This window comes from Enhydra lutris, unplaced genomic scaffold, assembly GCF_002288905.1.
Source record: "Enhydra lutris kenyoni isolate GAN:26980312 unplaced genomic scaffold, ASM228890v2 scaffoldscaffold5, whole genome shotgun sequence".
In the NCBI taxonomy this organism is placed as follows: Eukaryota; Metazoa; Chordata; class Mammalia; order Carnivora; family Mustelidae; genus Enhydra; species Enhydra lutris.
The window spans coordinates 20548855-20575273 of record NW_019154089.1 but is presented as its reverse complement, the minus strand read 5'-3'; the positions used below and the strand labels follow the sequence as shown (position 1 = coordinate 20575273).

General features: G+C 48.2%; 1 protein-coding gene across 2 annotated transcripts in view; it reads left to right on the top strand.

The window, feature by feature from the left end:
* The window catches only part of LOC111141103 (WW and C2 domain containing 1), a 151406-nt gene extending 125271 nt beyond the window's left edge, over positions 1 to 26135 (top strand). The window contains exons 16-23 of one of the 2 annotated variants that reach the window (XM_022493434.1): positions 3781 to 3933; positions 5685 to 5776; positions 11764 to 11890; positions 13141 to 13305; positions 18990 to 19082; positions 22425 to 22658; positions 24769 to 24890; positions 26069 to 26135. In XM_022493434.1, the coding sequence (XP_022349142.1) occupies positions 3781 to 3933; positions 5685 to 5776; positions 11764 to 11890; positions 13141 to 13305; positions 18990 to 19082; positions 22425 to 22658; positions 24769 to 24890; positions 26069 to 26135 (1053 nt within the window). Of the gene's footprint in view, positions 1 to 3780; positions 3934 to 5684; positions 5777 to 11763; positions 11891 to 13140; positions 13306 to 18989; positions 19083 to 22406; positions 22659 to 24768; positions 24891 to 26068 lie in introns of both variants that reach the window. The other variant, XM_022493433.1, reaches the window with a different exon arrangement.
* The last annotated feature ends 284 nt before the right edge of the window (positions 26136 to 26419 follow it).

The window sequence follows — 26419 nt, the reverse complement described above, 5'->3', positions numbered from 1 at the left end:
TCTTACATGTTCCTGTGTAAGTCTGCTGCGAAGTGCTCAGAGGATATTTATTAAATGAATAAATGAGTAATACACACACATTTGTGTATATGTAAATGTTTTACAGGTGCCTAAAATGCACCGGCCATTTAATACCTGAACTGACTCTAGTCCCGCGGGTAGGAGTTATTTACCTCGTTTTCCCCACTTACTCACCACTGTTGTAGAAATTAGCCGTTAGCCACACGTTGGGTTTGCACAGTCCGTACCATGCCTGGTCCATCCTGACAGAAGGAAAAACTGGGGGAAAGGATCCCAGGTGGGTTGGAGAGGCCCCTCCTCATCTCAGGGGCCACTCGAGCCACCGCTTGGCTACTGGCTAACTTCACAAACTGGCTCGTGGTGTCTTCTGCTACCCCGTTGGCACAGCCACTGTTGTTTTGGGGATGGTGAGTCAGCCAAACCCCGGACCTGGTCAGGGCTCTTTGAAAGAGGGCATGTTGAAACAATAAGGCCTCTGAGGAATGGTGAGAATTATTTTATCATTTTTGCCACAGGATGTGTGTCATCGGAAATAAATCCTTTCCCTGGGAGGTTACATTCAATTAGGTTGATACGGTGTTGTTTCACTCCATCTTAAGACATCCGTTTACACGATTCAAAGAAAAACTATATAGAAAGATTAACTGAAGAGAAATCGTGTTCCCCCTGACCCTTGCACCCAGTCCCCCCACCTATCCTAGATGGCTAAGCGCTTTGATTAGTGTTTTCTTTATCTTTCCACCATTTCTTTTTGTACATATATTCACCTTGCACCTCAAAAACGGGCAAAATGTATGTATATATAGAAAGAGAATATATGTATTCTCTTCCCTTTTTCCATTTTTTTTTTTTTTTAATTTGAGAGAGAATGAGAGGGAGCATGAGATAGAGGAAGGTCAGAGGGAGAAGCACACCCCCTGCTGAGCAGGGAGCCATATGTGGGACTCGATCCTGGGACTCCAGCTTAGCTGAAGGCAGTCGCTTAACAAACTGAGCCACCCAGGTGCCCCACCTTTCCATTTCTTAAACAAAATGTAGCGTATGGCATATTCCATTCTGCACTGTTCTGGGGGTTGGGTTTTTTTTTTGTTCCCCTTAACAGTATAGCCTGGAGGGCCCCTGGGTGGCTCAGTTCATTGGGCGACTGCCTTCGGCTCAGGTCATGATCCTGGAGTCCCGGGATCCAGTCCCGCATCGGCCTCCCAACTCTGCAGGGAGTCTGCTTCTCCTGATGACCTCTCTCCTCTCATGCTTTCTCTCTCTCACTCTCTCTCTCTCTCAAATAAATAAATAAAATCTTAAAAACAACAACAACAAAAACAAAAACAGTACAGCCTGGAAGTCTCTCCACATCAGCACCTAGAGATTTTCCTCATTTTTCTGTATGTAGCTATATAATACCCCATCGGGTAGGTATATTATGGTTTATTTCTGCAGTCTCCTGTTGCTGGAGCTTTGAGTTGTTCAAAATCTTCTACACTGGTCTTAGTGATGAGTTTTTGGATCTGACTTCAAAAAGGAGTCAGGCAACAAAAGCAAAAATAAACAAGTGGGACTATATCAAACTAAAAAAAGCATCTGCACAGCACAGGAAATCGTCAACAAAATGAAAAGGCAATCTACCAAATAGGAGAAAGTGTCTGCAAGTCATGTGTCTGATAAAGGGTTAATATCCAAAATGTACAAAGCACTTGTACTACTCCACAGTAAAAAAGCAAACAATCCAAGCTAAAAACGTGCAGAAGATTTAAATCATCATTTTTTCTGAAGAAGACATACAGAAGGCCAACAGGTATATAAGAAGATGATCACCATCACTAATCATCAGAGACATGCAAATCAAAATCACAGTGAGAAAGCGCCTCATCCTTCTTAGAATGCTTATTATCAGAGGGACAAGAGACAGCAGATGTTTGCAAGGATGTGGGAAAAAAGAAAAGACTTGTGCACTGTTGGTGGGGTCTAAGTCGTTAGGCAGGGCTGCTATGGGAAAGCGTGGGTGGTTCCTCAAAAAATTAAAAATGGAATTGCATTGTGATCTAACAATCTCATATCTGGGTATATAAACAAGGTCTTTTTTTCTTAAGGTTTTATTAATTTATTTGACAGAGATCACAAGTAGGCAGAGAGGCAGGTAGAGAGAGAAGGGGAAGCAGGTTCCCCGCCGAGCAGAGAGCCGTATGTGAGGCTCAATTCCAGGATCCCGAGACCATGATCTGAGCTGAAGGCAAAGGCCCATCCAGGCACCCCCATAAACGAGGTCTTGAAGAGATACTTGCACACTGTGTTCATAGCAACATTATTCACGATAGTCAAGAGACAGAAGCAACCCGAATGTGTGTCCGTAGATAAATGGATTAAAAAGTGTAGTCTCTGGGGCACTGGGGTGGCTCAGTCAGTTAAGAGTCCTGACTCTTGATTTTGGCTCTGGTCACAGTCTCAGGGTCATGAGATTGAGCCCCACGTCGGGCCCCGTGCTGGGCGCAGAACCTAGTTAGGATTCTCTCCATCGCCCTCTGTTCCCACACCTCCCAACCTGGCTTGCACACACACTCTGTCTCAAAAAAAAGTGATCTCTGTGTATAATGGAACATTATTCAGCCTTAAAAAGGAAAAAATCCTGTCCCATGCTACAACACAAATAAACCTTGAAAACATGATGGTAAGTGAAAAAAGCCAGTCACAGAAAGACAAATAAGTGAGTGATGCCACTTATATGAGGTTTCTGAAATAGTCAAATTCATAGAAACAGAAAGTGGTGTTTACTCGGGACCGGGGGAAGAGAAAAAGGAGAAAAAGGAAGCTGCTTAATGAGAATAGAGTTTCCGATTTGCAGGATGAAAACATACTAGAGATCCGTTGCATAATGTAAATATAAACACTATTGAACTATACACTTAACAGTAAGGGCAAATTTTACATGACAACATGGATGGGCCTTGATAACATATTAAGTGCAATAAGCCAGAGAGAGAAAAACAAAGACTGTGTGGTCTCACTTACATGTGAAATCTGAAAAACCACACTCATAGAAACAGACTGATCATTGCCAGAGATGGGGGGTGGAGGGTGGGTAGTGGACATGGGTAAAGGTATTCAAAAGGTACAAACATCTAGTTATAAGATAAATAAGTTGTGGCCATGTGATGTACAGGGTGGGGACTAGTTAGCAACACTGTATTACTTATTTGAAAGTTGTTGGGAAAGATCTTAAAGCTCTCGTGTAAGAAAAAAAAATTATAACCATGAGGTGATGCATGTTAACTGAACTTGTTGTGGTAATCATTTCATAATACATACTCTTCCAAATCTTTATTTTTTTAAGTAAACTGCATCCCACCTGAGGCTCGAATTCACAACCCTGAGATCAAGAGCCACATGCTCTACCAACTGAGCCAACCAGGCGCCCCCCCAAATCTTTATGTTGTACAACTTAAACTAGTACAATGTTACATGTCAATTATATTTCAGTAAAACTGGGGGACAGGAGATGGTAATTTTTTTGTTTTTTATCATAATTAACAAAAAAAATACACGCAGTGGGTGTTCCAACAAGGATTTGGTGAATGAGTAAACCAATGAATGAGTAAGTTAGTGAATGAGTGAGTTGTAGAAAATGATTCACAGCTCATCCTTTCCTCTTCCCAGAAGTTCCCATCCCCTCTGGGGGTGTTTTTCCTACTTCCCTCAGGAGCCAAATTCCCCAGAATACCTTGTCAAGCCCTGGCTTATCCTCGTGCCTTTTCCCATCCTCAACAGGGAGGCGCCCAGATCAGCCTGGCTGAGGTCTGTCGGTCTGGGGAGAGGTCGACTCGCTGGTACAACCTCCTGAGCTACAAATACTTGAAGAAACAGAGCAGGGAGCCCAAACCAGTGGGAGCCAAGGTCTCCACCCCAGGGCCTGAAAGCACGGTGAGCTGGGCCCCGGGTTGGCCCCACCCTCCTATGTCTGCAGCACCTGGATGGATGGACGGAAAACCCTCTCCCTGAACTGGAGAGAGCGGGCGTCAGAGGTGGGGGAAGCAGCCGAGGGTATTGGAACAGAGAGGGAGAGGAGGACAAGCTGCTCTGCTAAGGGGCAGGTAGCCCCCATTTGCACATCTTCCACATCTGTGCTTTCTCCCCTTTTGCACTTGGCTTGACGTAATAGAACTTGGCTGATGAAAACCTTGATTTATGTTGGTTTTTTTAGTGAAGTGGAGTAGGAAGGAGAAACTGTGTAAGATAAAACATTAACCTTTCTTGAGAAGCCACTACCAGCATCATGGTCCGTAGTGGAGGCTTGCTCTAAGAGGCAACAGAAAGTCACAGGAAGGACTGGGTGATTGTTAGTTGGGTGACAGGTCAGTCATTTCACTTCCCTGAGCCTCTGTGGGTTTTTTGGGTTGTTTTTTTTTTTTTATGTCTAATCTAAGTCCGAAAAGGTTATTAGGAAGGTTTGAAGAAGCACATGTAAAGAACAGTCTGTACTTGGTTACTCTGGATAGTCATTGCCCAGGATTTCAGTGGAGGGGATGGGCTAGGTCATCCAGTTAAGGATAAGGGTAAGGATTAAATCTCTTTCCTCCCCACCACCCCCACCTCCTTTTTCATCCTCCTCATTTTCTGCACTTCCTTCTGTGTTTATTATGTGCCATTACCAAGGCTCAGAAAGGTTACCTAAAGACATACATCCAATAAGCAACAAAGCTAGGTCTCCCTCATTCTAAAAAGGGGTCCGTGAGCTGGCAAAGGTCTTGAAAATATCCTCTGCTTTCTAGAGCATGTCCTTTGGTGAGTCACATCAACCTTAGACACATTCGTTTCCTTGTTCCCATTTCTCAAGGGAATAATTGTAAGCTCTACATATCAGAATAGTTGTAAAGATTAAATAAGATGCTACACATAAGCTGTTTATCAGTGCATGACGTATACCAGGCCTTCAACTGATTTCTGTTCCCTCCTCCCCAAAAGAAAATTTCAGGGGGTTTTCAGGCTCTGGCCCACACAACCAAAGATATTTGCTGATTAACTATGGGCTCAGAAAACTACAAGAGCAGTTTTTGCTCTACTATGAGCTGCCATTTACTGAATGCTAATTATGTACTCGGTACTCTTCTATATACCTTATGGACATATTCTCAATTAATCTTCGTAACAGCCCTTTGTAGTAGTTATTAGAAACTACTGTAGAGGAAACTGAGTCTCAGAGAGGTTAGTTTCCTCAAGTCACACAGGCTTCCTCACTGTAGACACTGTTCAGTATGGATGCTCTTCCTCCAGGAAGTCTTCCCTGAATACAACAAGCTGACTTTGCCATTGCTCCTTTGTTCTTACACATCATGTTATTTTGTTACTGACAGTTCATGTGATGGTCTTCCCAACTACACTATAATCTCTTTATAGCCAGAGACCTATAATTCTGCCTCACTCAACTACTGAACTTGACTGTCTTCCAAAAGTCTGTCCAAGCGGACAGGGTTATTCTCAGGAGAACTGCCAGTTAGCTGAACTGAGCGCTGTCCTTACAGTTTATAAGTGACCGTGGGGCAGGATGCTCACCCACTCGGCTCTTCAGTTTTATTCTCCGTCCGTGGGGAGGGTCACACCCTGAGCTCCGATTCTTGCCCAGTGAGGTGGCTCCAGTGGCATGCACATGAAGGCCCGGGCCTTTGTCTCCACAGGATGCCGTGTCTGCTCTGTTGGAACAGACAGCAGTGGAGCTGGAGAAGAGGCAGGAGGGAAGGAGCAGCACACAGACCCTGGAAGACGGCTGGTAAGTGAGCATTCCCCTGGGCTTCCAGAACTGATCTGGTGTGGACCTGGATACAGTAATGAGATGCCCAAACTCCAGGGCAACCAAGAAAAGTGTTCCCTTTGCGAAAATGGAGAACCTCTCTCCTCACGGATTCTCTACAGGCAATAAGGCAGTACAACTGACCCTTGAACAGTGTAAGGGCTAGGGGCCCCAAGCCACGGCACAGTCAAAAATCCACATAGAACTTTCGATTCCCCCCAAAACTTCACTAACAGTCTGCTATTGGCCAGAAGTCTTTCCAATAACATCAACAGTGCATTAATGCATACTTTGTATGTTATATGGATGATACTGTATTGTTACAATAGCGTAAGCTAGAAAAATTTTTTTTTAATTTTTTAAAAAAGATTTTATTTATTTATTTGAGAGAGAGAGAGAGAGAGAGAGAGAGAGTCATTGAGCACAAGTAGGGGGAGCTGTAGGCAAAGGGAGATCATGACCTGAGCCAAAGGTAGATACTTAACCAACCGAACCACCCAGGTGCCCCTAGGAAAAAAATGTTAAGAAAATCATAAGGAAGAGAAGATATGTATACAGCCCTGTAGTATATCAAAAAAATCCATATATATGTGGACCCGTGCAGTTCAAACCCGTGTTATTCCAAGATCAATTGCATATAGCCTGATACAGTGGTTCCCAGAATTTCTTCCCAATTGGTCATTTTGTGATCTATAATTCACTCGTGCTAGTTCACATATTAGTGTCTGCGTTTACTCACTTATATTTATTTTGGCAAAAAACAGACTTATATTACTATATATCAGAAGTAGGTATATTCTGCCATAAATTGAAGATGTTTCAATAAGCAATTGCATTTGACTGCTAGAAACAGAGAGGAGAAATAATAGGCTTAAATTAAGATCGTTTATTTCTTTGTTGCTTACAAAGAAGAATGGGAGGAAGCAGTCCCAGGCTCATCTGTCAGCTCCATGGTGTTGCTGGGAACCCAGGCTCCTCCTCTCCTTCCACTTTGCTCTTCTTACTGGGTGACTGCCATCACCGAGACTGCTTTATAGCTCAAAATGGCTGCTGAGTCCCAGCCATCAGGCAGGCATCAGAAAAGAGGAAAGACAAAAGATGTGTTTGTATGCCTTTTAACCACGGAGCATTCCTCAGAGTCCCACCCAGCAATTTCTACTTGATTCTCATTGGGCACGCATAGCCATCTGGCCTACCTAACTGCAAGGGAGGCTGGGAAATGAGGTCTGTGAAGCTGGGTACGAAAATCAGGGTTGTCTTACCAAGGAAGACAATGGAAGTGGATCCTGGGGAGGCCATGAGACAAGTCTGCCTCAGAAGGTAATAGAAAGTTAAATGTCATGAAAATCAAGCAGGAGTATTAAAACCTGCCTAGACATATTGCTCACTAAGGCTCTGGGCCTGAGGTCTTCTCTCACTGCTAAACAGGGAGATTAGTCAGTGTTCCAGCAATATTAAAGACATGCATTGCCAGAGAGACTTCTCGGCATCCAAAGGAGAGCTGGAGACAGCTTTCTGTCTGTGTGCTTTGAGGCTCTTTAGTCTCTTGGATCCCAAAAGAGAGGTCTCCTCACACATAGCAAACAGTGGTATAGACCAAAATTCAAATCTTATCTTCATTATGCTTTGGCCACCTTTAACAAAGCGTTTTTAACTTTTTCTCGTGGTATGACACACTTACCTAAAAGTTCCCCTGAGTGTACGGCTCTGTGAATTTTCAGAAACCAAAGTACCCATGTAACCAGCATCCGGATCTAGAAACAGAGCATAACCCACTCTCCAGAGCCCATAGTGGGCTTCCTCCAGGCCACTGCCCTCCACAGGGCAGCTGTTGTCAGGCGAGTCACTTTGACCTCATCTGAGCCTCATCTGGAAAAGCGGGCTGGGCTGTCACACCGGCTACGGGGGCTTGCTGAGGTAGGGCTGAAGGGAAAGCTGCTGTAATGAAGATGAAGCCCAGAGCTCATGGTGGACACTCGGTAGATGGTAGAAACGATCACTCAGAAAATGAGGAGAGAGCTGCTAACTACCAGCTCGGAAGGCAGAAGGCAAATTCCATCTCAGAAATGACCAGAGCCTGTGAATTTGCCCTCTGGGAGGAAGTATCGTCAGGCTTCAGTGCACGTGCTCAGAACTCAGAGGGCTGGGGACTCAGACGCGTGCTGGGGGATCCTAGGTCTGGGTGAGGCCGAGCATCAGTGAATTTTAAAAGCTCCCTGAGTGACCCAAATGAGCAGCTTTCAACCATGGCTCTAAACCTCTGTTTCTGCCTCCAGGAAATAACAGATTTAAAGAGCGGCCACAACTCTGGGATATTCTGCCGACTCAATTGAATTATGCATGATAAGCTCTTAGCACAGACTTTGTCCCATGGGAAACACTCAGGAGCTCTTCTGTATTATTGTTACTCCCCCTCGTTACGCATTGGGTCTCAGAAAGGGCCTTTCCGTAATATCTTTCACTCCAGGGGTCAGCAGAGGTTTTCTGGAAAGGGCCAGAGAGTAAATGTCTGCTTCGCGGGCCGTGCGGATTCTGGTGTGTCTACCCACCTCTGTGGTTGTGCTATGAAAGGAGCCCTCGGTGGCACACGCACCAACCATCACGTCTCTGCCATTGAAGCTTCATTTGCAAACGCCGAAATTTTAATTTCATATACATTTGCACATGTCATAAAATATCATTCTCTCTTTGATTTTTTTTCAGCCATTTCAAAATATAAAAACCACTCACAGCTTGGGCTTTCCAAAATTGGCCATGGGTAGACTTGGCTCACCGCCCCACCCCACTTTTACTCTTCTCTTTTACCATCTTATTTCTCCATGCAATTAAAGGGTAGGGCAAGGTTCCTGAATTTTCGTATGTTCATTTGTTTGTTTTAGGGCTCACTCTAAACGGTCTCAGTTTCTCTCTTTCCCTCTTTCTCCCTCCCTATGTCCCTTTCTTTCGCTGTCTCTCCTCTCCCTTTCCAATGCTTCCTACCTCCCCTTTCCTTCTTCCTCCCTCTCTCTCCCTCTCTGTGGCACACCGCTGGGCTGGGCTGGGCTGGGCTAGGCTGTGCAAAGGTCTGATGCCGGAAATAGGCCCAGGACCTGTCTTCCAAAACCCTGGCACGAGATCAGTGGTTTCTGCCAAATTCCAAGCTTGTGGTGAGACTTTTCAAGCCATCCCCTAGCAACTGCCTTCTGTTCTCTCTCCCTTCTCAGCCCCCTCTCTCCCCACCCCTACCATTCAAACTTCCCTAGACACTGACTTACAAAGAGGACTGGGAATCCCAGAGCTGCTGTGCTGGAGTCAGTCCATCTGCAGGCCCCTTCCCCCCAAGACTGGAGGCTTCTTTTGGCCTGGAATGTTAACTAACTCTGTTGTGCCCGCTCCACTACAGAGTCCTATGCGGGGGTCCCCCAAAGACTGGCCCTCTGTTCTAATTTCCACTCTGTTCTCTCAGCACCCAAGGGCCAGGATGCCATAGTTACTCCCTCCTTGTATTTGTTTAGCTTTCTTTAGTGCACACAATCACAAGCCTGGACTTTCTTAAGATCCACAGCAAAACGAAGTTCTAAGAGTATTAGAAAATATAAGAGACTGTAATCACACACAATGCTAGGGTGAAAATCCTGTGTTTGCCTCCTTGGGAACTTGTGTGTGTGTGTGTCTAGGGCAGAGGTTGAGAAATGGTATTGTGGGGTCCCAGGGCATATGTGCTTTACATTTTAATAGGCATTGCACAATAGTTCTTAAATAAGATGGTACTAGTAAATGCTCCCACCCAGCAGTGATTAAGACTACCCTTAACCCTACACCCTCTCTGATACTCCATGTAGTCTAACTACAGTTCTTCATCAAGAATACGTCCATGTGGGGCGCCTGGGTGGCTCAGTGGGTTAAAGCCTCTGCCTTCGGCTCAGGTCATGGTCCCAGGGTCCTGGGATCGAGCCCCGCATCGGGCTCTCTGCTCCGCAGGGAGCCTGCTTCCTCCTCTCTCTCTCTCTCTGCCTGCCTCTCTGCCTACTTGTGATCTCTGTCTGTCAAATAAATAAATAAAATCTTTAAAAAAAAAAAAAAAAGGAATACGTCCATGTTTTATTTCAGCGGATACTGCTACAATGACTTCACTGTGCAAACTGGCTGCTCTGACGTACACTCCGTTTCCCATGCCTTCTATATATTTTGCCACTCTACAGGGTGAAAAGATGTTGTCGACTTTAATCATGTTTCTCGTGACAATTGAGATTTTTTTTGTTCTCCTTTCTGGAAATATTTAGATCAGGTTCATGGTCAAAAAGAAAAGACTTCCCTGGTGGTCAAGCATTTAGTGAGGTTGGACAGATTAAATGGAAAACCTGGCTGCCCCCTTCATGGTGTGTGACACCAGATAGGACCTGGAAAGTCACTGATCCTGGCTTTTAAATCTGTAAAATGGAGACAGTAATTGCTTTCAGTGTTGTTGTAAGGCCTTAGCATGGCACCTGGTGCTTATTAAGCCTTCCATAAATGCTGGTTGATGTGGCATCTGCCAAATTCTTAGGGAGGTGCTCATCGTGTGTTCCCATATTTAATGGTCCTTTTATGAGTAGATGAAGAAGCTGTGGGGGCAAGGGAGGGAGAGCAAGGGGTGTCCATTAGCACTGCTCCTCATCTAAGGGCAGGAGAGGTTTTAGTCATGAGGCTGGAGATCCAAGATCTTTTCTCCTCATCGGGAAAATCCCAAAGGAGATTTTGTACTTATCCACAGTCTCACTGAGCCAGCTAACTGGATGTCAGATTCTCCTCTGCTTTGGGCTGGAATTCCTTCAGCCCAGTATGGCAGCACTGTCTCCTGCTGATCAGAAGACTGGTGATTATGTATGTCTTTGAGAAGATGGGACTAAAGATAAATTAGTAATTAACAAATGCAGTCTACTTATCACAACTCCTCCCAACCCTGAAGTCCGAAGGGAAAGAATAATCATGAAAAGTATCACCAGAAATAAACTCTTTGGCACATGGTGCCAGAACACCATCAGATATCCATATAGAAAAAAATAGGGGGCCCCTGGGCGGCTCAGTTAGTTAAGCGGCTGCCTTTGGCTCAGGTCATGATACCAGGGTCCTGGGATCAAGCCCTACATCTGGCGAGACTGCTTCTCCCTCTGCCTCTGTGCTCTAGCTCTTTCCCAAGTAAATAAATTAAAAAATCTGAAGGAAAGAAAAAAGAGGAGTGGGGTGCTGGGGTGGCTCAGTCAGTAAAGTACCTACCTTTAGCTCAGATCATGATCCCAGATCCTGGGATCAAGCCCCACATCAGACTCGCTGCTTAGCAGGGTGTCTGCTTCTCCCTCTGCCTCTCCTCCCCCTCATGCTTATGTGTACTCTCTCTCTCTCTTTGTCTAAATAAATAATTTTTTTAAGAAAAGAAGCTTTATTCATAATTGCCAAGAAATGGAAGCCTTTCAAATGTTCATCACCAGACAGATGAATAGCTGTATGAATTGTGATGTATCCATCCCATTGAGAATGCCACTCAGCAATGAAAAGGGGTGGACTGCCGATACAGGCACCAACATAGTTGAATCTTAGAGACTTTAGATGGAGAGAATGAAGCCAGAGACAAAAGAACACATACTGTCTGATTGCATGTTTACAAAATGCTAGAAAACTCAACCTGCAGGGACAGAAAGCTGATCAGTGGTGGGCTGGGGGTAGGAAAGGTTACGTAGGAAAGGGTACAAGAAACCATGTGGGGTTGTGGAATGTTCTGTATCTCGAGTGTGGCAGTAGTTACACGGGGAATACATCGGCTGGGAATACACTGGTCAAATGAAACTATACAATGAAAATGCATTGTGTTATACAACAGTTAGACCTCACTAATTTTTGTTTGTTTAAATGTGTCCTCAACTGTGAAAAGGCTTGGAAGCCCTGCCCTAGGTGCATTTAGAGGCAAGCGAGCAGATCAGAGTGGTAACCAAAGCTCTTTGTCATCACAGGAGGTACGAGGAGACCAGCGAGAACGAAGCGGCGGCCGAGGAGGAGGAGGAGGAAGATGAGGAAGAGGGAGAGGATGTTTTCTCTGAGAAAGCCTCACCTGATAGGGACGAGTGCCCAGCGTTAAAGGTAGGCAGGACCAGAGAGACCGGAAGGTCTGTCTTGGGGAAACAGCCCTTGGTGCCTGAGTTCAGGCATTCCAAAAAGGCGCCTCCAGCCTTGGGGGACAGGCTCTCGGAATGGGGTGACCTGCATAAGGTTGTATAGCAGCGCCTCTGCCTGTACTGCAGGGCATCTCAGTGACCATAAACGAGGAGAGGCTGGCTCTCCCCTCCTCTCTCCTGCCCTCTGCTGCTCCCGTATCTCCGGGCTGACCTCAAGCTTTGTGGCCAGATGGGTCTGAGTTCAGGAGCTGGCTCTGCTACTCTCTCACTGTGCAGGCTTAGGCAGGTGACTTCATCCCTTCCAGCCTTCATTTCCTCATCTCTAAAATGGATACAATAATACCAACCTCACTGACACATTCTTAAGTTTCAAAGGAATGTGTTTCTTTGTTTGGATCTACCGAAAAAGTACAGTGGGAAAAAGGAGTCCGGTCAGGTTCCCCTCACCATCTCCTTCCCTGCTGTGCTAGGATTACTTACAATAACCAGAGTCAATCTCCATAGAGAGCTCTCTGTCTTCTGCTCCGGCAGGAAGTAGAGCACCCTGTTGTGGGCGAGCAGGGCACCTGGGTGGAGCTGCGGATTGCGCACTGCACAAAGGTGCCTGGCCGGGAGGGGCTGGAGAAGAACCTCGGGCAGCCTTCCAACTGCTCCACGCCCGAAGTACAGTCTTTTTACAGCCTCTGCAGTCAGAAGGGGTGCCTTTCTCAAAATTACACAAAGGCACTGTAGGCCAACAGGGCCCTGCATTCAGGTGTTCTTGTTTGCTTGTCTGTTGCTGGTGCCCCCTGTAAAGGGACAGTAGAAAACCTGCTCCCCGGGTTGAAAGACTGAGATTTGCGGGTTGCCTCCGTAATTCCAGGGAAGCATCTGCGGTTCTTGGTGGCAGCACTGGAGGCCTTGGGTGTGGCTTTTGTCAAAATGTGGTTGGCATAGACGTCTTGAGGGCATGAAGTCGAGGACATCCGTCCACATACTGCTCATGTGAGCTTGTTTGGGGACTGAATATGCTCCAAGCCACATGGAGGAATAGGGGCCTGCCCAGCACTCGGGGCCTTGGGCGCTGTCCTGGCACAAAGCCCCCAGCTGTATCTGTGGGTCAAGGGCCAGATGATGGGAGTGGGGAGCAGCTGGGGAATCTACCCCAAGAGCCTCAGCTCGGTGGCCAAGACACTGTGGATACGAGTAGCCTCAAAGCTCTGACTTCTTCTTCAGGTGGACAAAGAGACCAACACAGAGACCCCGGCCCCCTCTCCCACAGTGGTGCGGCCCAAGGACCGCCGGGTGGGCGCACCATCCCCAGGGCCCTTTCTTCGGGGGAGCACCATCATACGCTCTAAGACCTTCTCCCCAGGACCCCAAAGCCAGTATGTGTGCCGGGTAAGCAAATGCATGGTACTGCTCTCCTCCTAGAACACTTGCTTCCCAAGGAGTCATGAGAGGCTGGGGCCTCACACGGTTCTGGGTGCAAATCCTGATGCCTCTTATTTTGTCAGCTGTCCTCGGGCGAGTTAACACCTTACTGCATGCAGAGTTAATACAGTGACTTCAAAGGATTGTTCCAGGAATTGAATTAGAGCAAGTATGGGAAAAGCTTGGTAACTCGTGCAAGGCCAACGCTTCCTTTATCATTCCCACCAACTCTCCCCTCCTTCTTCACAGCCTGCCCTTCCCTTCCACACAACCACTTGCTGAGATCAGACTGACCCCTCCCTGTCCCCAAGCGGGCATTCCTTTCCCACTTCCAGGGTGATCCTAGCATGCAGCCTGAGGTTGCAAAAAGGCAACATGTCCATACTACGTTGCTGCCGGTTGGTTGGTTGGATTTCATTGAATCTGTCGCTAACGTTGAAAAGTCAGGGAAGGTAATTAAAAATAAAATAAAAATGAAGAGATTTCACATAAAATTCAAGTTTCTCTTGAAAAAAAAAGAAACTGCCTGCCCCTGTGAGCTGCACATTTTCTCACAGCAGCAAGGGGCTGGAGCTACGCAGTGGGGGCATCTGCCCTTAGATGGTTGGAGGGGATGGGCTGGCAAGTTCACTCTGTCCCCCTGGCCCTCTTTACCTGTTTTGGTTGTCAGCCTTCTCTTACAGGCTGCACTAGAGTTAAGAAGTCCTACAGTAGGGACGCCTGGGTGGCTCAGTTGGTTGAACGACTGCCTTCGGCTCAGGTCATGATCCTGGAGTCCCGGGATCGAGTCCCGCATCGGGCTCCCGGCTCCGCGGGGAGTCTGCTTCTCTCTCTGACCTTCTACTCGCTCATGCTCTCTCTCACTGTCTCTCTCTCAAATAAATAAATAAAATCTTTAAAAAAAAAAAAAAAAAAGAAGTCCTACAGTAGGCTCGTGCTCCCTCGTGCCTTTCCCTGTGTATCCATCTCATTAGGCTACCCCTTCCCAGGCCTGCCTCCTCCTCTCATTCCACTGTAAGTGGAGGGTTTGAGCCCTTCCCACGTCTGAGGGGGTCCCAGCCTTCCTCAAGGATGGCACAGATATAACCCAGGCACACCTCCCCTGAGTCCTGGGTCAACATCCTCCCTTACCCTCTACCATGGAGAACCAGTGAACATTAACTAGAAGCAAAGACAGAACCTTCCCTGTCTAATGTTCCAGTAAGTCATCAGAGAAGAAGAAGCCCATGCAACCCAGCCTATGTCATCAACCTGACACTTAGCCGTCCATTGTAATTTGGGAGGAACAGGGGATATTGAGGGGACGTTTCAATATCTGACATTCAGTATCCACGGCCAAAATTCTAAGATTGAGTAGAGAAGCCAATTTTTTTATAATATGATCGTGTCACCAGTTTACAAGGTACATCAGTTATTCCCACAAAAACATTCCCTTAGTCCCTCCCAGAAATAATGTAAATCCCTCCCTTCTGTGTCCCGCCTCTAGCTAATTGAGCTTGTAAACATGTGCACGTTGGCTGTATATCCCGGGAAAGGTACAGAGTTTCCTGAAGTCCCTGAAGGGAATGTTGACGTCAGGGGATTCGTGAATCACATGTGGGGAATCCAGCAGTTAAGCCACTCACAGCTGAAGAAGAGAAAAATCCAACTCATGTTGCAAATGTGAATAATTTGAAGGATTTAGAAAAGCCCTTAGGATGAATGGATGAAATCCTCTGGTTTGGGCAAAATTACTGGCTTTATGACTGTGCAGTGGAATTCAGACATAAAGTAAAGAACACCACTTGTCAGAAAAATCACACCGAAAGAAATTAGTGTTTGATTCATTCTTTTTCATCAGAATTAGAGAATGCAGTTGTAATTTCGTCAAATGGAACGTAGAAGATATAACTTTGTTAAAGTATTTCCCCTTTCCAACTAAAGACACGAAGTTTTTCGCCCCCAGTATTTACTACAAGATTCTGGTCCCCTGTTTTGTTTTGTTTGTTTGAGATTGTATTTATTTATTTGTCAAAGAGCGCACACAAGCAGGGGGAGAGCCAGGCAGGGCAGGCAGAGCGAGAAGCAGGCTCCCTGCTGAGCAAGGAGCCCAATGTAGGACTCGATCCCCGGATCCCAGGATCAGACACTTAAGTGACTGAGCCATCCAGGCATCCCTGGTCCCCTGTTTAGATGGATTCACGGTAAGTGGCCCTTTCCCAGGATTGGCATCTTCAAATAACCAGGAGCTCTGAGGCTGTTTAATAAGCAACTGTAACACACCTAGCACCACAGGGGCCCCTTCCCCTGTTTCATTATCTGGACCAGTTTCCAACCCTGCAGGGCTGCAAATTAAGAAATCCCTAGGCGGCGTGTGTTCCATGCAACAGGCAGAAGGGGCCTTTCTCACAGCAAAGCCAAAGTGACAAAAGGTGGAGAAGCAGTTACCATAAATTTACGGAAAATTTTTTAACATCCCCAGACCTAAAAAGTAACCTCTATGAGGCTTTTCTGATACCTTAGGACACAGCTCACTGAAAGATAGCACAGCATAAATCAAGATAATGCACAGATGCTCACAGACACAGTTGAGAGCTATGGGAGCTGGCTGCTGAGATGCTCAGTGTAGTTCTGGGGAAGGAGAGTGGGGGTGCCCCATCATCCTCGGGGTGCTGCTGCCTCCCTAAGGGCTCGCTGCAAATCCAACACTGAACCTTGTTCTGTCTCTTGTCTTTTTCATAAAAGTGAAAATCCTCTTCACATTTCTTTCAGCTAGCAAAACCAGGTCCTAACGTGGGTCTTTTGTAAAGACAAAGTGACGTCCCGTGAACTTTCAGAAAGCAGGCATACCTGTATTTTTCCTCTTTCGCTTTGACTGTCCCAATTCCGCCCAAGGTTATCTCTTTCTTGTAAAATCTTACTGAAGGCTGCAGGAAGAAGCCAGTGGTACAATAGCCTGAATTTCTTCCTATCATTTCCCCTAAAACCCTGTCGGTGTATAGTCTGGTAACAATGTAACCTTCCATTTTGGACCCACAAAATGAGTATTACCAGATTCTCAACAGGAAATATTGGGATTGGGGTCTGGGCCCCAGCCTCCCCTCTGGGACACAGCCAGCTCCATGTTTCCCAGTCTGGGACTTAGGGCACTCTAGTTCCTTGTATCAAGGCTTATGCCAGTCAGGTTATTCATGAGAGCAACAGAAACAGACTGTGAACGCTATTGCAGGAAACAGTCTTTTGGAAAAGAAACCAAGTAGCTCACATATTCACTGGAAGGGTGGGAAAACTACAGAACCAGCCTCAGAAATCAAATGGGAAGAGGGCAGGCCAGACCCCAGCCAGAATGTCCCACAGAGCCAGTCAGGTGAGGATACAACCAGTGCTGCTGCCGAACTCGGCCCAGCTGGTCCCACTGCTGCCACCGGATTTGACACTGATCTCTCCCCCAGAGGCTCCTGCCCTGCGGAGGCCAGAGCCGCTCTGCCTGCTGCTGTCACCCCTCCTTACCTCCCTGAGGTACAGATATGACCTGCTCGTGCAACAGAAGCAGGTGGGCTCGTCCGGTCTGAGAGGCCCAGTCCCAGAGCACTGGGTCCAGCTAACCAAGTTGTGATTTAGAGCCTGGGGCAGTCGCGTCCAATGGGCAAAGCCGTGTCCCATGCCTGCTGTAGCTGCAAGTGAGGCCGGGAAAGGCACACTCCGGCACTGCCAGCCTCCTTAATGCAGGGTGGGCTTTGTCGCCCACCTTGAGTCCTAAGCTGGGGCTTTCCCCATGCATGGGATGGGGTCTGGGATGCTAAGCATCAACCTTTCCCACAAAAAAGCACATGTTTTCTGTGTCCTCTGATCTCAGAAACAAGCCTGCAAAGGCAAATCGTGTTTACCCCATTTCACAGATGCGGAAATCGAGACTCAGAAAGTCAGAACACTTTGCTCTGGGTCACGCCGCTTATTGGGTGCAAAGCCAGGAGAGCCCACAGTCTTCCTATCACTCAGAGCCACCGCCCGAAGGACTTCCCTTTGCTGTCCCCCAGACTATTTAAGCCTTGTCTGTTCTCCTGGCCTGGTGTCACACTTTTGCATACCAAGTGTCCTCTGCCGGCTTCTCCCTTCTTTGGTCTTCAGCACAGCCAGTGTCATTTGGTTAGTTTCCCTGGATTGGGCGCCCCGCTGAACTTGAAATCCGTGAGCGTAGGGACAGTGTATTTAATTACACTCCCCCCAGCTCTCCACAGCCCTTGTGTATTTGACACTTAGAGAGTTCTCAGTGGTACTGTCACGTGCTCGGCTCACCCTGACCTGATGAACACAGTTCTTCCAAGACTCGCCTTCGTGAACTAGCTGCCTCTGACTGTCAAATATTTCACATCTTCATGGCTGGTTTCCCTAGTTATTACATGGAAATATTACAGAGCAACAATATTCTCTATCATGGCTGAGAGTGAATGCAGCAAAACATCTTTACACAAGGAAGAGAGAAGTTTAGGATCTAATGTGGCTTTCGTCACTCTTCTCTAACATCACCATTGACCCGTGAGCAGCTACAACCTCAGGATCAATGGTTTTGATGGGTATGGCTAGTTGGTATGGCACAGTCTGCGAGGGTCGCCTTGGGATGGGAATACTGTGGGATAAAGCCGCCTCCTGGTACGAGTATCGAGCCATTGTACACACCCATCCCAGTCAAGATGGTCCACACCTCCATCCGTATGTAGTTTCAACTCTGAGCCCTCCGTGCATCCTGGGGGCTAGGAGAGGACCTGGCCTCAAGAGTCAGACTGACCAGACTTGGAACGCTTGTTCTGATGCTCACCAGCCTTGTGGTTTGTAAAAAAAAAAAAAAATCTTAAGTCTCCCTGGGCCTCAATGTTCTCCATTAGGACTGTGTGAGGATTAGATGTAACTGTCCATAAAGCACACGGCACAATCCTTATGATTACTTCTATTATTCTCTTCCTGATTCTGATCCAGATTCTGCCTCCTGCAGGAGCTTTTGTCAGTTACATCCCTGGGGTTCCTGTGCCCATTAACATTGCAGATTGGTAACATTTATTAATATTACTAATTAATGTTAATTAAACATAAGTATATATATTATATATAGTTATTAATAATACAGATAAATAACATTATTACTAATAATTATCAGTAACCACAAAAGTAACGCACAAAGAACTTCTCCGGAGGGCTCTGTTGCCTCAGGCCATGGCCATCACACCGCCCTGCCCTGCAAATGTGATTTGAGAAAGAAACCCCTGGTCTGTGTGTATCCTGGGACGTGCAGAGGCTGCAGCCTTCCTCTCCTGTCCTCCTCGGTCAGGGGCACTCTTGGTACAAAAGCGTGATCTCCGGCCACGGAGGGCAAGTGTTGGCCCTCTGGGGAGAGGACATTAGCAGGGGAGAGCTCACAGAGCCTGTGCCCACCCATCTTGACTTAGACATTTCGGCCATGTGTGTCTTGCCAGTGGCTCCGTGGGTGACAGGGAAGAGTCCATGCAAACAGCCTTGCTGTGCTAGGTCCAGGGGCCATGAGATCCTGGAGTCAGTCTATGTGGTGACAGCCCCACAGCACTGCCAACTGCGTGGCAACCCCACCACCCTTTTGGCCGCAGTGTGCCTTCCAGACGTACTCGAGTTCTAATTAACTTCCCAGAACTTATCTCCTGCAGCTGAACCGAAGTGACAGCGACAGCTCCACGCTGTCCAAGAAGCCACCTTTTGTTCGAAACTCCCTGGAGCGGCGCAGTGTCCGGATGAAGCGGGTAAGACAGTCCCCTCGGAGCTGTTGGTCATCTCCCCAAGCACATGCCCCTGTGTCTGACCGTTTCTTCTCAGCCCCTGTGTGAAGAAGGTTGCCTTTGCCAGCGTGACAGTGGTTATGAACCCAGGGCATGTGTAGGCCCTGGGGAGGTGTCAGAGGGTGAATGTCACATTATTGTGATGCTGAATAGGTTAGGTCCGGAGTGTGCATACTTATCCTTGTCTTCCAGAGTAGAAATCAAAGTCATAAAGAACTAACCAACTCAGGGTGTCCCAGTCTGGTGGACGCTGCCTCTTGCACGACTCTGCCCAGCGCCAACTCATGCAGCCCAACTCATGCAGCCGACTGAGCAAAGGTTCTGACAGCCCACCCTGCTGGCAGAGAAGCTGGACACCTCCAAGCCTGAAGTGGGGAGATGCAAAAGGGCTTCTCAATCCAGCTGGAAAAGCACTGGGAAGAGGCCACAAGCTGCCTTTGTAAAGAAATCTCCCCTTGCCTGATAGAGTCTTGGCTCAGAGATCAGGCTGGGACCGTGTTAGGCAAAGGACTGACTCCTGATATGCACGCTTGGTTGCAAGTCAGAGCTGCAGAGATGCACACGGGCCCTCCCCACTCTGGGCTGTCAGCATAGACAGACTTCCCGGCAGTTCTGGGGAGTTTGCAGAACTCGAAGAAACAGGAGTTGGAATGTCAGAAAGTAGAGAGAGCAAAACAAAAAGAAGGCGCAGGGAAAGAGTGCCAGCAGCCCCAGGCAGGGGAGGGTTCCTCCCACAGACCTCCCGCAGACTGGCTGCCAACAGCAGACTCCTGCCAACCAGGAGTAGGTCCTTTGTCTGTCACCACCGTGCCCCCTAGTCTCTGGAACTAGAGAGCACAGGAGAAAGGAAGCCACCCAGAGGAGGGTGCACATGGCTGGCTGCCCAGGAATAGGACCTGGCCTCCCATGGTAGGGGTTGGTCTGCTGCCAGCCTGGGTCCCCCTTTTCCACCCCCGTCTGCTGTAGCTGGTGCCGCAGTCTCTAGAGCATGGGGAGTCTTCTGGGGAGGTTACTGACCATGCGCATTTCCCAGGCCACACTCCCAGGACAGTCTCATTCAGGCAGCAGGGGTGGGGTCCTGGAAACTGCATTATAATAAGCCCCTTAGAAGATTCTAGAACAGGTGTTTCATGATCCGCTCCAGGAGAAATGCCTCTGGAAGCACCTGCTTGCTCCCCCTCCATTGCCTACGACTCCCTGACAAGACAGGCCCTCACAGTTCACCCTTCTTCCCCTCTTCTTCCTCTTAGCCAAGGGGAAGACTCGATAGAGGGAGCCCTCCACAGATGGATCTGAGCCTGCATTTCCTTCAGGCCCTGTGATCTGAGACACAGGAGAATCCAGAGGCTGGGCCTGGGTGCTTGGGCACTAAGTCCTTCTCCCACTCCATGCCTGAGCTTGGTCTCTGCTTCGACCTGTCCGGGCAAGTTTCCGGGAGTGGACATCAGTCAGAACAAAGCACCTTCATTTGTTCCTCTGAGAATCTGAGTCACAGAGATCCCTCAGCTGGGTTTCCTGACCGTGCTCACTTACGAGCACAGACTAGACAAGGCTCTCCCTGGAAGGGCATTATAGAACTTCCTCACTGAGTTGCTTCATGGTCCCACAAGTGTGCTGGCCGCCTTAACTGAGGGGAGCTCTCCCAGTAGTGTTTTCTGTACCATTTCCCAAATCCATCGATCAGCCCTTGTGTTTGTTCTCTGTTGCTGCATAACAAGTCACAGCAAACTTAGCACCTTAAAATACTACAAATTCAGTATAGTTTCCACAGGTCAGGAGTTCAGGCCCAGGTTAGCTGGAGCCTCTGCTCAGGGTCTCAGCGGCCTCACATCTAGGTGCTGACTGACTGCATTGTCCTGTGTAAGTGTGAGTAGGGAAGAATTCATTCCCAGCCTCCCTCGGTTGGCAGACTCCCTCGCCTTGTGTTTTCTTGCTAGCTTCAGGCCAGAGGCTGCTCACAGGACCCAGAGGTCATTCTCAGGCCCTTGCCATGTGGTCCTTTCCACAGTACAGATTGTGTCTTCAAGACCAGCAGGAGACCTGCTTCCAAGAAGGGCCCAGTTCACCGTTTCGGGGCTCCCTGGATTGGGTCAGGCCCGCCCAGGAACATCTCTCCTTTGATTAACTCAGAGTCAACTGATGAGTTACTTAATCACAGGTGTGCTATCCCATGATATTCACAGACCACCTGCCCCCCAACACTGAAGAGGAGGGCATTCTACGGGCATGAATTTTGGGAGTGGGAAACTCCAGGCCAACTTAGAATTCTGCCTCCCTAAATCATTTAGTTATTACTGTTTTTTGATCGAGAAGGAGAATAAGTGGTTGCATTACTCAGGATCATTTACGTACAGATAACTGAAGAACTCAAATATAGCTTGAAAATGCAAGAGGGAATTCACTGGCTCATTTAATGGGAAACCCGAGGATGCTGGACTACCTTCAGGCATGAACTGAGCCTTTGTTGAGACGGTCGTCAAGCCTCAGTCCCCATCTCATGGCACTGCTCCCCGCAGATAGCTTAATTCTTAAAAAGGCTCACCCCAGATGGTGGGAAAGATGGCCATGATTGGTTCCAGTTTATATCTTGCTGGCTTCTCGACCTCTGTGTAAAGACTCTTTTTTTCCAAGGAGCTCAGCAAAGGTGCCAGAATTGCAGGTTATTGGCTGGGTTTAGACAACAAACTCACCCCTGAAGTGGTCACTGAGGTTCTGACTGTCCAGGTTCGGGTCACATTCCTGTCCCTGGAGTCCCCTGAGAACCACCATGCGGGTTGAGCGTGGAAGAGTGGATCCCCAAGGGAAGATGATCTCTGTGGTGGTTACTGTCAGACCAGGGGAGCGGGTGCTGAACAAGCAGAAACAACAGATGTCCATTAGGGGAACATAAAGTCGGGAAGACATGACGTCTCCCCCCCAGGGAGGGCAGATCTGTACTGAGAAGCAACTTCAGAGCGCGATCATGACAAGAGCCCATTTACTGAGTGTGAACGTTGAGGGCACCCAGAGCCGGGAAACCGGGCAGTGTGGGGAGTGAGTGGGTGCGGTCTGGGGCCAACTGCCTGGGCTGCAGCCTCAGCTTTGCCACCAACCCCATGCTTGGGACATAAAAATGCTCACTAAACATAAGCGGTGGACATGGGAGAAATCAAGGCAGGCTCTGGGGGAGGGCGAACCCCATTTCTGAGGGAATAGAAGCCTTCAGATGAACAACGGGGAGGTATATGAGGTTTAAGGGGGCAGATTGTTGGGGCTCATGGGATCCAGCCCTCTAATAACCAGTCAAAGCTCTCGCTCCCCCCACAGCCTTCATCGGTCAAATCCCTGCGCGCCGAGCGCCTGATCCGCACGTCGCTGGACCTCGAGCTGGACCTGCAGGCCACCAGGACGTGGCACAGTCAGCTGACTCAGGAGATCTCAGTGCTGAAGGAGCTCAAGGAGCAGCTCGAACAAGCCAAGAGCCACGGGGAGAAGGAGTTGCCGCAGTGGTTGCGTGAGGATGAGCGCTTCCGCCTGCTGCTGAGGATGCTGGAGAAGCGGGTGAGAGCCTCGCGAGAGGCAAGGGGGAGCGGCCCGGTCTGCCCTGGGGGCGGCCCCGGGCTGCAGGGGAGGGAGGACAGAGCTTCCAACAGGGCCTCCAAACCCAGGGCCCACCAAAGAGTGTTCCCAGGGCCCCTCGTTCCCATCAGCAGAGGGATCCAGGCATCCCTTTTTCAACTGAGTTGAAACTCGACCTGGCTGTAGGCCCTCTTGCTGCATTTCCATGTCTGTGGAAGGCCTATTAGTCACACTTCCTGGGGACCTAATCTGCGATGGGGCACACACCTGGATAGAGTAGATACCGAACACTGACCTGGCCCAGCGTCTGCTCCTGGGGTTGCACAGAGTACTATCTCCAAAGATAACACGTTTGCACCTGGAGGAGGTCCCTCCCGGCACGAGAACTCCCAAAGGCGACGGCTCTGGGCCGCCACCTAGAGGAGAGGAGGGCAGGGGATGGGGAGCGTCTAGCGTCTAGACCCGGTCCTCAGCAGCACAGGACTGTCTGGGTCAGAGAGCTCCAGAGGGCAGCTTCCAGTCCTTGATGGCCCTGAGGTTTATCTTATCTATGGCTAGCGGATGATGGGTACAACTTCATGGGGTCTGCAAAGCTGGCAGTTTCTAAATGGCTTTAAAAAAAAAATCGGCTTTTTTGAGCTATATTTAGAGCAATTGGATATTTAGAGCCTTAAAAATTTGACTTTGGCACCAGAGGGCTTATGAGCTGACAGATCCCAACCTGTCCTGAGAAAGCAGCAACACAGGGTCAATACACAGAGGCCATCTTCAACTCCCGTATAAGATCTTTGCCACTCCTGGACTGTCCCCCACGGCAGGAATGACCCTTGCTAGTTTTCTCTGCAGCCAAACAAAGTACCTTACAGAGAGCACCTGCCTGGGTTGTTGGGAGTGCCAGTAGCTGAAGCCCCAGCTCTTGGTGCAGGTGAGAATGCCTTAGTGTAGGAAAGTGGTGGTGGGCCCCTGAGATCTAGACCAGCCTGGGGGCTTCAAATGGACTCTGGTAATTCAGGAGTTCCAGAAATGTTTATTTGTTTCTAATTTATTACTTATATCCCATATACTTATAATAGGTAAAGTCAGAGAGAAAGAAAGAAAAAGAAAAAAAAGAAAAGAAAGAGGAAGGGAAGCAGGGAGGGAGGAAGAGAGGGAGGAAGGAAGGGAGGGAGGGAGGGAGAGAGGAAAGGGAGGAAACCTGATCTCTCAAATAGCAAAAGAATAGTATATCCATGACTGTCTGAGGGTGACCTCCTATTTTTTTTTTAGGATTTTATTTATTTATTTGACTGAGAGAGAGAGAGGAGAGTGACCTCCTATTAAAGAACCATTTAAGTGATGGCTTCACTGGAGCAGCTGATTTCAGCTCAGGTTGTGATCTCGGGGTCCTGGGATTGAGCCCCGCATCGGGCTCCGTGCTCAGTGAGGAGCCTGCTTGGGGATTCTCTCTCTCTCTCTCTCTCCTATCTCTCAAATAAATAAATCTTTTAAAAAAAAAAAATCATGGCTTCATTGACCAAAATTCCATCTTCATTACAGTGTTTTCAAGTATGTGGTACATGGGTATTTTAGGGCTCTTTGTGGTTTATTCTCAAAAGTGCTTACAGGGGTTTGCATTAGAAGGAAGGGGTGCAGTGTCCGTAAAGCCCTTGAGTGCAGCTGAATGATTGGAATTGGATTTCTGCCACTTCTTAGTGGTTTGAAATTAAAGAAATTTCTTAACCTGCCTGAGCCTCCATTTCCCCATCTATAATATAGAAGTAATTATAAAATGTACCTTTTTAGGTGGTCCTGAGGATTAGAAAGGTAGCACACACCTCACTAGGCAGCCCTCATCTCCTTACCACACAGATATTCAGTTCCCTGGCCCTAAAAACCTGTCCACCCTGACGGACGGTGGGACCGTGTCTCCTCACCATTCTGAACAGAAGATCCTGCCGTGGAACAGGAAGGAGTGGGCGAGCCCATTCTGTGACCCTCTTTTTGACTACAGTAGACTTCTCATTCCTGCTAGGAAGTTGTCATTGGCCGACCCCTTTCTAGAGGCCCTGAGGACTCTGTACCACCTTACAGCCCCACTTGCTTTGCCCTACAGATGGACCGAGGAGAGCACAAGGGTGAGCTCCAGACAGACAAGATGATGCGGGCAGCCGCCAAGGATGTGCACAGGCTTCGAGGCCAGAGCTGTAAGGAGCCCCCGGAAGTGCAGTCTTTCAGGTGAGCAGATGGGCCCCCAGCCTGCCCACCTTGCCCTTTCACACACAGCCTCCCCAGCCTCTGTCTGCCTGGCCCCGGCTCATGCTCCCTCCACCAGCAGAGCACTAGCGCTCCCTGTAACAGATGTGCGCCCTCTGCCACACCGCCCCTGGCGATCTGGGAGCACATGGGGCTCTCCCTCAGCTGTCTTTATCAGTCCCCACACAGCGTGAGCTAATTGGTTAGACCCTCTTGTTGAACCTGAGAGCCACCTGCTCCAGCCTTTCCTCTGATCGTTCCCATCCCTGGTAATTATGGAGGATTGGCTGAAGGATAAATAAGTCTGGGGGTGACAGGTGCTTTGGCCGGGCCTCCCTGACTCTGCCTGCCTAGATCTAGGCACGTCTCAAGAGGGCCCCAAATGCCGTTTGGCCGGGGTCTGCCATTCACAGCAGCCCTTGCATTTAGACTCATGATATCCTCCTAGATAAGGCACTCGTGGTTATGTATGTGCTCCAAAAAAAAAAAAAAAAAGGAAACGTGCCTTTCTGGAATAGAAACATTTAAAATATACTGTCATTTGTTTAACTGTATTTGGACACCTCTTAATATTTAACCAATTGGGAATCTAAAACAAACAAATGAACACTGCGGGTGGCCCAAGGGCCCTTTCAAACTCAGGCCCATGATTTGAACTGAAGAGGGCAGGTCCTAATGTCCCTAAACTAGTGGTTCTCAGCCACAGGTGACTGGGCACCACGGGGACATTTAGCAGTGTCTGGGGACCTTTTTTTGTTGTCACAACTGGAGAAAGGCAGGGCGGGGTGGGGGGTTGTGGCTGCTACTGGCACCAAGTGGCCAGGGATGCTGCTATACCTCCTACAATGCCCAGGACAGCCCCCGCAGCTAAGAGAGAGCCTGTCTGTGATATCCATAAAGTGATGGGGCACCTGGGTGGCTCAGTGGGTTAAGCCTCAGCCTTCAGCTCAGGTCACGGTCTCAGGGTCCTGGGATCGAGCCCCCCGCATAGGGCTCTCTGCTCAGCAGGGAGCCTGCTTCCCTTCCTCTCTCTGCCTGCCTCTCTGCCTGCTTGTGATCTCTGTCTGTCAAATAAATAAAGTTTTTTTTTTGTTTTTTTTTTTTAATATCCATAAAATGAGGTTGAAAACCCTGCTCTGAAGGGTTGGTCTCTTTTGCAGGGAGAAGATGGCATTTTTCACCCAGCCTCGGATGAATATCCCGACGCTCTCTGCAGACGATGTCTAGTCGCCAGAAAAGTATTTCCTTTGTTCCACTGACCACGCTGTGAACGTAGACTGTGGCTAAAGTTATTTATGTGGTGTTATATGAAGGTACTGAGTCACAATCCCTCTAGCGCTCTCGTCGGTTGGAAGACGAACAGACTTTTTTTTTTTTTTTTTTTTTTTTTTTTTTGGTTTTTTTTTTTTTTAAAAAAAAAAAAAAAAAAACAAAAACAAAAAAAAACGAAAACCAGCATTAAAATGACAAGATTGTATAGTTTGTATATTTAGGAATGTATTTTTGAGAAA